This window comes from Saccopteryx leptura, chromosome 8 (genome assembly GCF_036850995.1).
Source record: "Saccopteryx leptura isolate mSacLep1 chromosome 8, mSacLep1_pri_phased_curated, whole genome shotgun sequence".
Classification (NCBI taxonomy): domain Eukaryota; kingdom Metazoa; phylum Chordata; class Mammalia; order Chiroptera; family Emballonuridae; genus Saccopteryx; species Saccopteryx leptura.
In genome coordinates, this window is record NC_089510.1 from 23,526,223 (window position 1) to 23,540,731 (window position 14,509).

The 14,509-nt window shown below is 33.5% G+C and overlaps 1 protein-coding gene across 2 annotated transcripts in view; it reads left to right on the top strand.

Moving 5' to 3' along the window:
* The window catches only part of EPHA3 (EPH receptor A3), a 396,391-nt gene extending 382,145 nt beyond the window's left edge, over window positions 1–14,246 (top strand). For both annotated transcript variants that reach the window (XM_066347040.1, XM_066347041.1), the window contains exons 16-17: window positions 4,242–4,397; window positions 11,506–14,246. In XM_066347040.1, the coding sequence (XP_066203137.1) occupies window positions 4,242–4,397; window positions 11,506–11,611 (262 nt within the window). In that variant the 3' untranslated portion in view covers window positions 11,612–14,246. The remainder of the gene's footprint in view (window positions 1–4,241; window positions 4,398–11,505) is intronic.
* The last annotated feature ends 263 nt before the right edge of the window (window positions 14,247–14,509 follow it).

The following is a 14,509-nucleotide window of genomic DNA, read 5'->3' on the forward strand; positions in this document are numbered from 1 at the left end:
TATGCACGAAAAAAAAAAAAAGAAAGAAAAAAAAGTTGGCAAATAAAAAAAATTTTTAAATACTAAACTATAAAAGTTATTAAAAATTACATTACTATTTTCAGGCAATAATAAATGTAGAAAGAATATTTTCTTTAAGAAAATACTCTTTAGAATTAATATCTTTCTAAAGCTATTCACAATAATAGCAAAAGTGTTAATAAATATAGAAGTACATCATACATATCCAATATTTTTACATCTATTTCTAGACTCAGCAGGCATGTACTTATTCATTCAAAAAGGTATATTAATTATTATTTTTAATACATGAAAAGTAAAACCCTTTGTAAACCAAAAGTAATCTTCTAATGTTGCAAAAAGATAAGCGAACATTTGGTCCTAGTGTTTTAGAATTCTAATGCAATATGAAATAGGATCATTTTGAAAAGCTATTCTTGGGATTGGCAGTTACTTATTGACATTTGTTTCTCAGTATCTGGGGTTAATTGGTATAAAAGCATTTACAGATAAAATAAGAGCTGATGGAAAGGAAATGTAAGTGTACCTCTTTAATGCAACCGTGTGAATATCCATAAAGAATAATTCACAAACTTAAATACAAGGAGGGAGAGAAAAAGGGAGGAAAGTTATTTTTTTGCTTCCCCCGAGCAAACATATAATTTCCATGATTTCTTTTTAATGACTGTGGTCTGTGGCCAGTAGGTACTGATTTATGAAAAGCTGTAAAAGATCAGGTGGAACTCTGCAGGACATCGTTTACAGCTGCACGGATTGAAACCTATCTAATTTGTCTAGTAAAAGTGTGAGCTCACAGTGCACATCACCCAGCCTATAAATTCCCCTTCAGACCCAATGTCTGAAGCTGGGTTTCAAAAAAACGCCAATGCCTGCAGCTGCTCAAAAAGCCCGCGTTCCCTTGGTGAGCATGAAGAGACATCACAGGCTCTTCACAGTGAGACAAATTCCTATCCATTGATAAACTCTCCAGATGTCCTCTCGGAGGAGGTAAGGAACCAATTTTATTTGAATTCCCCAGAGAAATCCTGGAAGTGGAAAAATGATACTTTGCAGGGCTGGTTATTTTGAGGTCACTGGCATTGAAATTAGGTCATTCTTTGTTTCGGTTGTACTTTGATCCAAGCAATAAACAGAAAAACTCAGTTGGGGTCACTCTAATCCCTAATCTGCACGTCCTGTTCTATTTCAATCTGTTTATACTAATTTTCTTTAAACTCGTGTTGAGTCTGGCTACAGCGTTGAATTTAGAAATACAAACCATTTTAAATTTAGAAGAAAAACATGGCATTTTGCTATTAGCCACACTTCATAAATATTCTGAATAAATGTCCTGGGGTTTGATTCTTTATATCCACAAACCCATAAATAAAAAAATATTGCTATTTATGAGACCAAGAGTTGACAACAGTTGACATTAGAGTGCATGTACAGCTACTGCAGCAATCCAAGCTGTGGGGTGTATTTGTGATTGTGTGTGTATGTGTGTACATGCTTCTAGATATCTAGCTATTGGTTTATATTTTTTCCCAGAAGATGACTATATAGACATGTGACCAAATTATCTGTCACATTGCTATTTTTTTCTTAAACTCAGCATTAAAATTTCATAAAAATTTGACCATATATATTAAATAGGTTTATGTATCTCCAACAAAATCCAAACATTTTACATGCCTCTCATGTGTCCCCAACAACAGAATTATGGCTAGAGCATAATATTTAATTCTCGATCTCACAGTTAAGCATGTTTTTTGGATACCAGGGAGTAAATTGAAGAAATAGCATCAAAGTAACAGAAATTACCCAATTAAAAATTCCTTCTAAATGTAAGTAAAGTTGGCATATATATGTATTTGTTTCACATAGAAATTTCTCATAATAACTTAAGTTTTTACCACATATCTTAGATGATAATCAAGTGTTGGTTTTCATTGGTGAAACATTATACAATTTAATTTTTTCCTGGAAGGATCATTTGCTGTTAGTTCATGCTAGTTCTAAAAATATTGGAATTGACATCTTAAGGAGTTAAATTTGTTTCTAACCTAAGAATAAATACATATCAGGATAGCTTTTATTTATTTTGGTGTTTTCTGAAGATTAATTCTAAATGTTGAATTTAAGCATTTCAAATGAAAGATTTCATTTAGGTAAATTATTTATGTTCAATATATATTAAAATGTTAACATTAAGTTCTAGTTGTAAAAAACTCTAATATTTAATAACTTAAAAAATAATTTTTAAAAGTTTTAAGAGCTAATGCTGATTAAATTCAACTGCAGTATCACAAAACATGAAAATACTCTGAATGAGGTAAAAAACTCAAATGTATCCTTTCAGTGATAAAACGAAGACTAGCTTCTAATAACTGGTTCTGCCCAAAATGTCCATGGAGACATTTAGTCTACACTAAAAAGATCTTAGAAATTCGTTGACATATTAACTAATGCACCATTCATCAAGATATACCTCCCTGAACTTGTCCTCTGTGCAGTTCTCTAAGAAGAACTCTGCTTTGATAAACATAATAATATAAATCTTGTTTTTCATGATTAATCTAACCCTATGTTCCATTACCGGTTAAGCTGTTGAGGTAAGAAAGGTTATTAACAATATAACCACAACACAATTATTGGACCAAGAAAACATGATAGAATTTTACATGATATATTGATCCTGTAAACAAAAAGCATAAATAAACATTATGGATTATTATTATTATTTTAATCCAGGGACTTTTCTGAAAGGAAATGATATAAAGGACAATTAATTGTCCACCTGGTGACTGGTCCCAGTCTCATGAGTAAAGGAGAATGAAAGAGGTCACTGAAAGCTGAAAAACATACCCCAAGAGCTAAAACATTCACCAACAAGCTGCTTCTTTGGGCTCTTTGGGAAAGAAAATATGATCTTTTCCATTTCTTTAATGTCCCTTTGTTTCACTATATTACAGTTGGTAGTTGATCTATGATTAGCCTGTAATTAATAAAATAATTCTAGAAGTTCTTGGTAATGCTGATCATTTTGTGCAATATAAATAAGAGTAGCAATCAATTCTGTCTCTCTGTTTTTTGTAAGTTTATTACATTTATTGGGTTGACATTGATTAATAAGATTATCACAGTTCTGTAATACATCATATGTATATTTCATTATGTGTTTACCATCAAAATCAAGTCTCCTTCCCTCACTATATATTTGACCCTCTTTACCATCCTTTTCTTCTCCTGCAACACCCTATCCCTCTAACCACCATAGTGTTTTCTATGTCTGTGAGTTTTTGTTTATACCTTTGTTGCTTTCTATTGTAAATCTCACATGTGAGTAAAATCATCATAATTAGTGAAATAGTCATATGAAAAAAGTCTCTCCTTTTTTACTATCATCTCTCTCACTTTTTCTTTCTCTCTATATATAAGTATAAAGATAATAAATTCTTTTTGCTTTTGTCACATACATGAGAATTTTACTTTTTATCACTTTTTTCATTATTTTTATAATTTTAATTTTTTTATTTATTTTTTCTCTTGAATTTTTCTGAAGTTGGAAACGGGGAGGCAGACAGACTCCCGTATGCGCCGAACCGGGATCCACCCGGCATGCCCAACAGGGGGCGATACTCTGCCCATCTGGGGCGTCACTCTGCCACAATCAGAGCCATTCTAGCGCCTGAGGCAGAGGCCACAGAGCCATCCTCAGCGCCCGGGCAAACTTTGCTCCAATGGAGCCTTGGCTGCGGAAGGGGAAGAGAGAGACAAAGAGGAAGGAGGGGGGAGGAGCGGAGAACCAGATGGGCGCTTCTCCTGTGTGCCCTGGCTGGGAATTGAACCCAGGACTCCTGCATGCCAGGTCAACGCTCTGCCACTGAGCTAACCGGCCAGTGCCTAATTTTTATTTTTAATGTCATTTGTCACATCATTTGAATCTGGGATGACTTTATGTTTTGCTGTTAGTATAGTTTAGGTTGCTCAAATTGTCTTTTAGACAGAAAGTTGTACAACGGACAGGATTTAATATGGGAAACCAAATCTATCATTAAAGTACCCTAAATTAAGACTATTTTTTGTTAATGGTTAAACAAATTATTAATGTATATATGGATGTACTTAGGAATTTCACTGGCAAATTTTCAGTGATTTTAAAAGGTGTCATATTTTGATATACAGCAACTTTGCTGACCCCTGACCCTCTTTCCCTTTGGTGTTTTCTGTTTTTGCAGACCATCAAACCTCCTTCTGGACCAAAGCAATGTCGACATCACTACCTTCTGCACAGCAGGTGACTGGCTCAATGGCGTCCGGACAGCACAGTGCAAGGAGATCTTCACAGGCGTGGAATACAGTTCTTGTGACACCATAGCCAAGATTTCCTTAGAGTAAGAAAAAGTTCTTAAGATGACTGAGTCTCAACTTTCTATCAAACAAGATATTTTGGAATAATGTGTTATAAATGTTAGTTGAACCTCTGAACTACTTATTGCCTCCTGTAACCACTGAGCGAGATCTGGGTCTCTCTTTGTAAATTATACCTTTTGGATTAATGTGTGTTGATGTGTTTCCACTGAACTATGCCCACCTTCAGATATACCAACAGATACATATCTGGACCCAGTTTCACAGACCCAACCTCTTAATTTAAAATAGAAGCAGAAATAGCATGATGATTAGTATATTCTTGCATTTGTAACTTTCTGTTATTTTTAACAAAACCTAGCTCCTGTGGAAATCAAAAATGAAGTGGATAAGCTGGACTATAGGGAAACATTTAAAAGTAGTTTTTACAGCTACTTAATAAATATATCATCGTCTATCATTGAGTCTATGAAAGCTATCATGCTAGAAAATAAAGTTACAAATAAGTTTAAGATATCACTTTATTGTTTTCCTTAGACAGCTTATATTTATTTTGGAAAGGCAAAATATTCATAATTAATAGGGTTTTACGTATTAACAGCCAAGAATAGTCAGTATAGTATGCTGTATTTCTTAGACAGGGATTTTCGAATATTAGAAATCCTTTGTTATGATAAACTCATGGGACTAAGAAAAAGTTTATCAAGAAAATCCATCTTCATTCACAAGATGGTCATTGGGAACTGGCAGTGAAGAACTAGAGTGTGTCCAGAAAGTCATGGTGTACTTTTGACCGGTCACAGAAAAGCAACAAAAGACTATAGAAATGTGAAATCTGCACCAAATAAAAGGAAAACTCTCCCAGTTTCATACCTATTCGCTGCAGTTCGATGTGGGCTCATGCACAGATTTTTTAGGGCTCCTTAGGTAGCTGTCCCATATAGCCTCTACAGACTCGTCACTGACTAATGGCCTACCAGAATGGGGTTTCTCCACCAAACTGCTGGTTTCCTTCAACTGCTTATCCCACCAAGTAATGTTATTCCTATGTGGTGGCGCTTCTTTATAAACGTGCAGATATTCACGTTGCATTTTGGTCACGGATTCAAATTTAGCCACAGAATACACTGAACTTTCCTCTGTACCATCCACATCTCGACTGGCATGGCCGTGGGCTGCTCCGCTGTATACACGGTGTTACATCATCTCTGTGCATGCGCACATGCTGCCACATCATCCTACAGAAACTGGGAGGGTTTTCCTTTTATTTGGTAGAGATTTAACATTTCTATCGTCTTTTGTTGCTTTCCTGTGACCGGTCAAAAGTGCACCATGACTTTACAGACACACTGTAGAAGGCATATTCTTCATTTCTTTGTGCATGAGAGTTTTTTACTTCACTTTTTTTTTTTTTTTTTGTATTTTTCTGAAGTGAGAAGTGGGGAGGCAGAGAGACAGACTTCTGCATGCGCCCAACCAGGACCCACCTGGCAGGCCCATCAAAAGGTGATGCTCTCCCTATCTGGGGCGTTGCTCCATTGCAACCAAAGCCATTCTAGTGCTTGAGGCAGAGGCTATGGAGCCATCCTCAGTGCCCAGGCCAACTTTGCTCCAATGGAGCCTTGGCTGTGGGAGGGGAAGAGAGAGATAGAGAGGAAGGAGAGAGGAAGGGTAGAGAGGCAGATGGGCACTTCTCCTGTGTGCCCTAGCCTTTAATTGAACCCAGGACTTCCACATGTTGGGCCATACTTCACTTCTTAGTGTAACCTGCATATTTTTTTTCATTCTATACACAATCACTTTTTCTGCAGCACTCCGATGAACATGGTTAAAAGTGTGTTCTCAATGTCATACAACATTGATGTGCTATGCAATTGACTAGAGGCCAATGCTCTTAATTTTAAGTGTTCAGGAAAAGATTCTGATGATTTCAGTCCTGCTCATAGATGGAACCTTTAAAAATCATACATTTCCCATTATATAACCATTTCTGTTAAAAAGAGGTAAAGTAAGATAGCAGAAACTTGGCTTTAAAGGCCCTTTGATGAGGATAAAATAAAGAACTGTTTCAAAAAAAGAAAAAGAAAGAAAGAGGTTTTGTGTTAGGCAGATACACCAAAACTTGGACACAGTTTTGTTGCTTGTACAGTTTGTTTGGAAACTATGTCCATCTTGGTTTCTCTTCTTTCATTTCTGTTTCTTAAAAGGAATTGATTGATATTGCCCTCAAATTATTTTAAGTCTTAACTTCTATCAATATTTTTGAATATTTAAAAGTTGTTTAATATTAAAGTCTTTCATTGTCATGTCAGTCATTTGAACAAAGTTCCTGTAGAGAGTTACAAAGTATCAAAAAGGAATTTGCCAGTGTAATTGACAGAGATGTAAATGTTTAATAAATAAGTAAAGACGTTTACCATTTATAGTAAAATATTTTATTCAGAAACACAAAAAGTAACAAAAAGACCTAGTATATTACTATCGAAGAAGAAACTTGTTCTGAAGAAATAATCTTATTCTATCTATTTAATCTGTGTTGACATTTCTGCTTAAAGAGAAATGCACTGTTTATTGATTAGACTTCTGACCCAAATGACAATATGCTTAGAGTTTCTATAGTAGTTATTTTAATCAGACACAATCCCAGGATATATTTATATATTTTTATGAATTCTTATTTTAGTAATACAAGCATTTGGGGTTATGATATACAAAACACCTGCTTTAGAACACAGAACCACAGGAGAAAACAAACACAGTTGAACATTTCCACTGTTACCAGATTTTGAAAGGCAAAGTTATACAAATGTTCATTCTTAATAAAATATCAGCATTCATAGCTTTTAGATAATTAAACACTGCACTGAAGTGGGTGAGGATGAGGCAGAACATTGTTAATATGATTAACACCCAGCTCACAATTTAAATATAGTCAGATATTATAAACTGTGAATATGCTAAGGAATCTATTAACTTAAAACAATGCGGTGGCAGCATTTATTTTATTTCTAAGTTAACAATGCATTTTTCTCAACAATACAGTGTTGGACAGTATGCTCTTTTTCACTGGTTGGAATATTTTCACTTGATTATTTTTACTATTATTTAAAGAGTCTCTGAATGTACTTTCAAGATAAAAGCTGACTTTTCCTGAGAGAGTGGCCTCTTTCAGGTTTGTTGTTTATACTGAGCCAGATGATTAAAGATCTCTCTGTGTTTTATACTCCACAATGTTCTTTCTTCTGTCCTTTCTTCTCAATTCAGAGACAAACATAAAATTAAAATCTATTGACCCGAAATTCCTTGAAAAGAATTTCAGTGTGGTGTACTTCCTGCCCATAGTTTATAGTATAGAAATTAGAATTTATTTAAAAAAACATTTAACACATAAATTATTTGGGAAAGTATGAGTCAAAATGTATACCTTAAATGCTATAAAATATTGAATTCAAAAGTTGTTTTTTAAATTTATTTTTTGCTTATTGTTAGAATTTTATACCTTTCAACTTTATTTTCTTTTTGCCAACCTGACCCAATTAGAAAATGATTCAATTGACCACATAACTCTAGAGATTTCTCTAGAATAAGATAGCAAAGCCTAAAAAAGGGTAGTAATTCTTTTTCTATCCAGATATCAAATCACAGGAAAAATTCAATTGGTCTTCACACTCAAATAAATATTAACTTATTTCAGTTAGTTTAGGGATTTTGTTTATAGGCAAATTACTTAAGTTACCTGCTTTTCAGTTAAAATCTAGTAAATGCATAATTTCATTTAGTAATAATATATTTTTTAAAATATTATTTTATAGCCTAAGATGGATTTAAGAAGGTTAATGTGAGTAGAGACAGAATGAAAAATTGGCAAACCATACTATAGACTCTGGAGAGAAAATGAAGTGTGTGGAATGAATATTAGGCAGATTAATTGCTACGTGTCATTATCCTGCACCCTTGGATACCATTTCCTAAGTGTCATCACCTATCCCTTGGCCTTTGAAGTACCAGATAGCTCATTAATCTCTGGTCTCAATCTTGAGTTGCTCTTTAGTCTTGAACTTTTCTACTGTCATTCTGAATAGGGTAGTCAAAATAATATAACCATATGGGGAATGTTACCGAGACCACTGCAGCTGGATGCTTAGAACCATTTTGAACATGGCTTGATGATGGGTAAAGAGAGTAAGAGTACATAAAACTCAAGCTAAAGCACAATCTAAAGGAATGATTCCTTTAATTTTATTTTCCTATATAATCCTTGGAATTTAACATTAAGTTATTATCTATTTTCTTGTATTGTGCTCCCGGACACAGAATCTGAAAGCTTTACGATATTTTTTGAGGAGTGCACTTGGAACATACATCAATAAAGAAGTGATGAGGGACCATTGGGCTGAAAGAGAAAACTCAGCCCTTCCTATTAAAGCAGGAACCCCAAAGCTGAGCTGACATTTCAAAGAATTCTGTAAATTCTCAGCCTCTGATTGTTTCCCTAACTGCTGAGGTAGAGGTGCTCTGGGGAGAAATGAGGGCCAAGCATCATAGCATGGCACTATGTCATCTCACTCTGTCACTGTGCTGAAATTTTATAAAGAGCTCAGGACATCGGTATAATACCTTGAAGCATTCATTTTTTTCTGCTATCCATGACATATATATTTTTGAGCATATAGAAAAGGAGGAAAAAAAGAGACAAATATTAGTGAGTTATAAAAAATATGATAAAGAATGGGAAGAAAGATGTTAGAAAACATACAAAAAGGGTAAGGATATATTGATATGTAGTATATATATTTATATCTAGCCTGTTTTCTGATTTTAGAGTCATAGCTTGATTTTGATATAGTTATGGGACAGGTAGGAAAATCTTTGTTGTTCATTTTAAAGATAGATACACGATATATAACAAAATCTAATAGAATGCACTTTCTCAAAAGCAAGGATCAATATAAATAGCCTACATTACTCTAAGTAAAGGTTTTATTGCCCACAGTTAACACAAAAAGTGACAAGCCTGATGTCACTTCCCACTAGCCTTTCTGGTGAACCAAGGCAGTTGAATGTTATCAGAGAGGACCTCAGGCAAAATAAAAGTTGTCCATAGAAAATTTATCACCCCTTTGAATGGCAGCAAAGAGGTGACACTGCAGGTCATCAGAAATTTCACTGCCAGCTCGGGTGATAGGAATGCAACCAGTCTTGGTTAGTTTCATGCAGAAGATGTTTAAATAACATCTAAATTGTTTCTGAAATGGTTATCTATTTTCTGCTTATACACCTTTATTGCTTAGGAACTCACTTCTTTAAGAATCAGTATTCTATTTATATGCAGTTGAAACTCCCAATTTCTTATTTTTTCCTTTAGGCTCAATATAAAGGAGCTCCTTCTGTGTGTGTGTGTGTGTGTGTGTGTGTGTGTGTGTGTGTGTGTGTGTGTGTGTTTTCTTCTTAACCTTCTCAATTTGCCTGGTACTCACTGACAAGTGATATTTTATTCTTCTGTCAACTTCCCAGATAACTGTATTTTGGACTATTTATTCATTCTTTAGAAAGTACATATTAAGCCCTTAGTAAATGATATCATTGTTCAGAGTATGGCTGATAAGCAGAGTAGAAAATCAATAAGAATGCTTGTTCATATGGAATGCACTGTGTGGGACAAGATAGAGAATTAATAAATCAGAAAGAAAGGCCATATGCTGAATGGTGATAAGTGCTCAAATAATGGAACAAAAAAAGAAAATATAAAATGGAGCTATGACTACAGAGAGGTCTGACAATATTAAATAGAAAGGTCAGGAAAGTTTCAAGAGATGGGGATGTTTGAGTCAAAACCTGAAAGAGGTGAATTTATGAGATAGTTACCCATTCAAGAATATTTAATTCATGATTTTCACATGTTTATATAACTCTCTTAATAAAACTTCTTATATTTTATAGTCTTCATTTTATTACCTGGTTTCTGAGTTTCACCTATTTCAAATTTACTAATTTTGATTAGAGATACATTCTTATCATTTTTCAACTTTTACATAAATTTATACTTTAAAGAAATAGTTTTATTATCCATGTCTGACTAACTTAAAGGTTAAAACAACAATTTATGATATATCACAATGTCATAAGTTATGAATTCTGATAGGGTTTAATAGGCAATTTTTCTGCTGTAGTTTTAGTATCGACAGAAGTATTCATCTGACATAAATATGGCCTGGCTGGGGGGGCTCAGGATGGTTCCATTCGTGTCTCCCTGGTGTGGATGGCTGCATAGCGGAGACTGCAGACCAAGTGCACCTGCGTGGCCTCTGCAATGTCTCAGGGTGGTCGGACGTCATCTATGACCATCTGGGGCACCGAGAGGGTGTCTCAAAAAACAAGAAGTTGAATCTGGCAGTTTCTGAAGACCGGAGTGCAGAAACTGATACAGTGTCACGTCTTTCATGCTCTGTCAATCAAAGCAGTTCTAGATCTTTCCCAGTTTCACAGAAATGGAATAATGCCCCAACAAAAAAAAAAAAAAAGAAAGAAAAGAAAAAAAGTGTGACCAGTTGCGTTAGTTTCCTACGGTTATCATAATAAATTACCCTAAACTTATTGGCTTAAACAACCAAAATTTGGTTTTTTTACATTTCTGAAGCTCAGAAGTCAGAAATCAAGGTGTTAGCAGGGTTAAAAGTTTCTAAGGGCAAATTCACCTCTTCCAGCTTCTGTGATATCTGGCATCTTTGGTTTATGACATTACTCCAGTCTCTGCTACCTTCTATACATTGACCTCTTCTATGTGTATTGTGTCATTTTCTGTCTCTGGTAAGGATAGTCTCATTAGATTTAGAGTCCACAATAATCCAATATGATATCATCTTGTCTTAATTACATATGCAAAGAGCCTATTGGGGTTCTGCTGAGTAGACACAAATTTTGAGGGAACACTATTCAACCATTTATATTTTTCCACAAAAGTAGAAGTGAGATGACAAGGGTAACATACATGGATGATGTAAAAAAAAAAAAAAAAAAGTCCAAAGCACTAATATATTTGATTGCACAAGCTTTGTTAATTGAAAAATCGCATGCTTATATACTTTTCAGTATACTACGATTCTCACCAGATATTTTCTCCTTCTTTTACAGTGACATGAAAAAAGTTGGTGTCACTGTGGTTGGACCACAGAAGAAGATTATTAGTAGCATTAAAGCTCTAGAAACACAATCAAAGAATGGTCCAGTTCCAGTGTAAAGGGTTATTTCTCGAATGACATGGCAGCTGTGGAAGATGTAGCATCACTCCTCAGACAACTGATAATGCTGGAGATACTGGTGAAAGTTTCAAGCCCAATAAGACACTCATATATGAGTACAAATGCCTTAAAATGGAATTTTAAAACTCTTTATTTTCCCATAGCATTCAGTAAACCAGTGGGTGGGTGTATTTGTTTTATATTTGATTTTTTATTAGTTAATGGATTAAATTAAAATTCTTCAGCACGAAATGATGAAGAACTAGCATAGAGCCATTGATCACATACTGACTATCATAAAAGCAAAACCAGTGAAATCACAAACCGAACATAATGGCTCTGTTTACTAAGCCACAAAAGAAAAGACTCATGATATTTTTATAAACAGAAAAAATCTGTAACAGGTATTTTTTTTTCTTTAAATGCAAGCAAAACAGAGGAATTTATACCTCAAACAATCTGGCCACATGTGCTACCTTTTCATTGTATTCTTTTTTTTATTTGTCAAAAGCATATAAAAATGAAGTTTGTAGTTGTTTTAAGTACTACACATTTTTAATTGTTAGTTTTGTTAAGTATTATGTAAAAATGTGTCTTAATTTTGAAGAAATGTACATATTTATTTTCTTTTAAATTGTTTTAATTGTTTTCTATTTATGCCTCAATGATTTAATTTGGATTTGTTACAGCCAAGTGCCAAATGTTCTCTCAAACTGTCAGCAGTAAGAAACATGGTAAACTAAACATAGAGAATGATGGATTTCTTTTCTGATTTTTGAAACATCCACTTACATGTATCTATGTCTATCTATCTATCATCTATCTATCATCATCTATCTAGAGAAAGACATCAAATTCTTTCTCTGTTCATTCACTAACCATTTTTGTCTCTCCATTTATTATAAACTGTATTCTCCTAATTTAGTGTAATATACTGACTTGTAATAATGGATTCTCAATGGCATCCTGCCCTACTGTGGTGTTTAGGAAGCCATTAACTCCATTCATTGGTAAAAAAAAAGCTATGTTAGAGCTCCTAAATAGAGAATAGCTACACTGGAAACATATAATTGGAATCCTATTTCAATTGCTGCATTAATTGGCAACACAGCTTACTGACCAACGCATGAGTAAAAAAAAACAACAACAAAAAAAATCACTTCCTGATTAGCTTTGAAATGTCACTCAATGTCTTTGCTTAAAATTGCTCAGCTCATTTTAGATAATGATATAACTAAACAACTCTTCTGAGTCACAGGGCTTTAGTTAAATTAATTAAACATTGTGATAATCTATAGCAGGTATTGTTATCTTAAGGAGTCTTCCACTGAAATGCACCTGTTGTAATTTTGGTGTATAAATTAGAAACAATGAATTCCTTTGCATTTATTCAGCATATAATTTTCAAAATAGTTTTATTTTTGAAATAAATAAAATGATTATCTAACCAATGATTCCAAATCTGTAAGCCGTGGAGAGATCTTTCATTGAGGGAACTTAGACTTACTATTTCATAAAGGTTAAATATGAACATACTCAGTAATATTTAAGAACTGTACCTGGTGTAGATATAGCCACTAACATATTGTGAAGCACCATTTTAGCTCTACGTATTCTTTCTAATGCTGAAATGATCATGTAACAGGAATAAGAAATGTATATGTCATAAGGATAAAATGGATAAAGTAATGCTGCAACCTTTATGTTCTTATGCAAAATGTAACATTATACAGCTTACAATCAGATAAAAATTCACAAGTGCTAATCTGTTGTAAATTTAGCATAATATGGCTTAGGTTGTGTTCCTTCATATATGAGACTATTTCTTAAATTTGGCAATGTTCTTTATAATCAATTCATCCAACTCAATTTCTATGTTGGATATATAACAGCATGATTTGTTTTAAAAAGATAGATGGATTATGAAATTAACTACAAATTTTACATAAGCCTGCTAGAAACAGCTAAAATGATTTTTTTAATTAAATATTTTGTGTTGTGGAATGTTATGCTAAGATCTGAATCTGGTTTCGATCTCATCTTATCTCAAACTAGCGTTTAGTTTTGTAGATACTATTCTCAACATATTCAACAAAATGTGTACATTTCCTGAACTAATAGAAGTTGAGGATTGCTGAATCTACTTTACCGATTTTGGCTGTGGTTTCCATTTGAAAGGGGAGGTTATAGACAGTATATTGCTCCTCATTTTATCACTATTTTTCTATCTGATCTCTTATAAATTTAATTTACAGCATTCTTACCCTGTACATATGTAAACATAACAGTGTACGATTCTAAACTGTGGAATAGAGGTACTAGATGCTGATGGCCATCTCTTTGTGCATGAACTACATTGAATTTCAATAAACATGAATCCACATCTCCATACAATGTCATGTACCATATTATCTGTTTTGTATCTTAAATTTGATTTACATACATTATTTATTTCTGGTACCTTGCCCCGATTATCCTGTCCTAAGTATCAATTAAACCATGTAAAAATGTGATATGATTGGCAATATGTATTTACTTTAATCTTGTATTTTCAAGCATTGCTCATTTAGTTTATGGTGTACAATGTAGATGGCCTCTTACTAATGTAAAATGATTTGTAGTGGAAACATTTATATTTTTATAATAAACATAATGAAAATATTTTTTACAGATTGAAATACAGAAGTGGTCTTTGAAGCTTTTTAAAATATTATTAAAATCAGTGCTTATTTAAACATCAAAATAATGAAATTTATGTAAGTCATGAAGAATGTGCTTCTGTTTCTTTTTTTCTCCATTAATGGGAGGTTCATATTACGCAACCTATATTTTTTTGTGTATCAATCTTATTATAAATAAGTTAGAAAAATAATCACCAAATATTATCTTCATGGTTA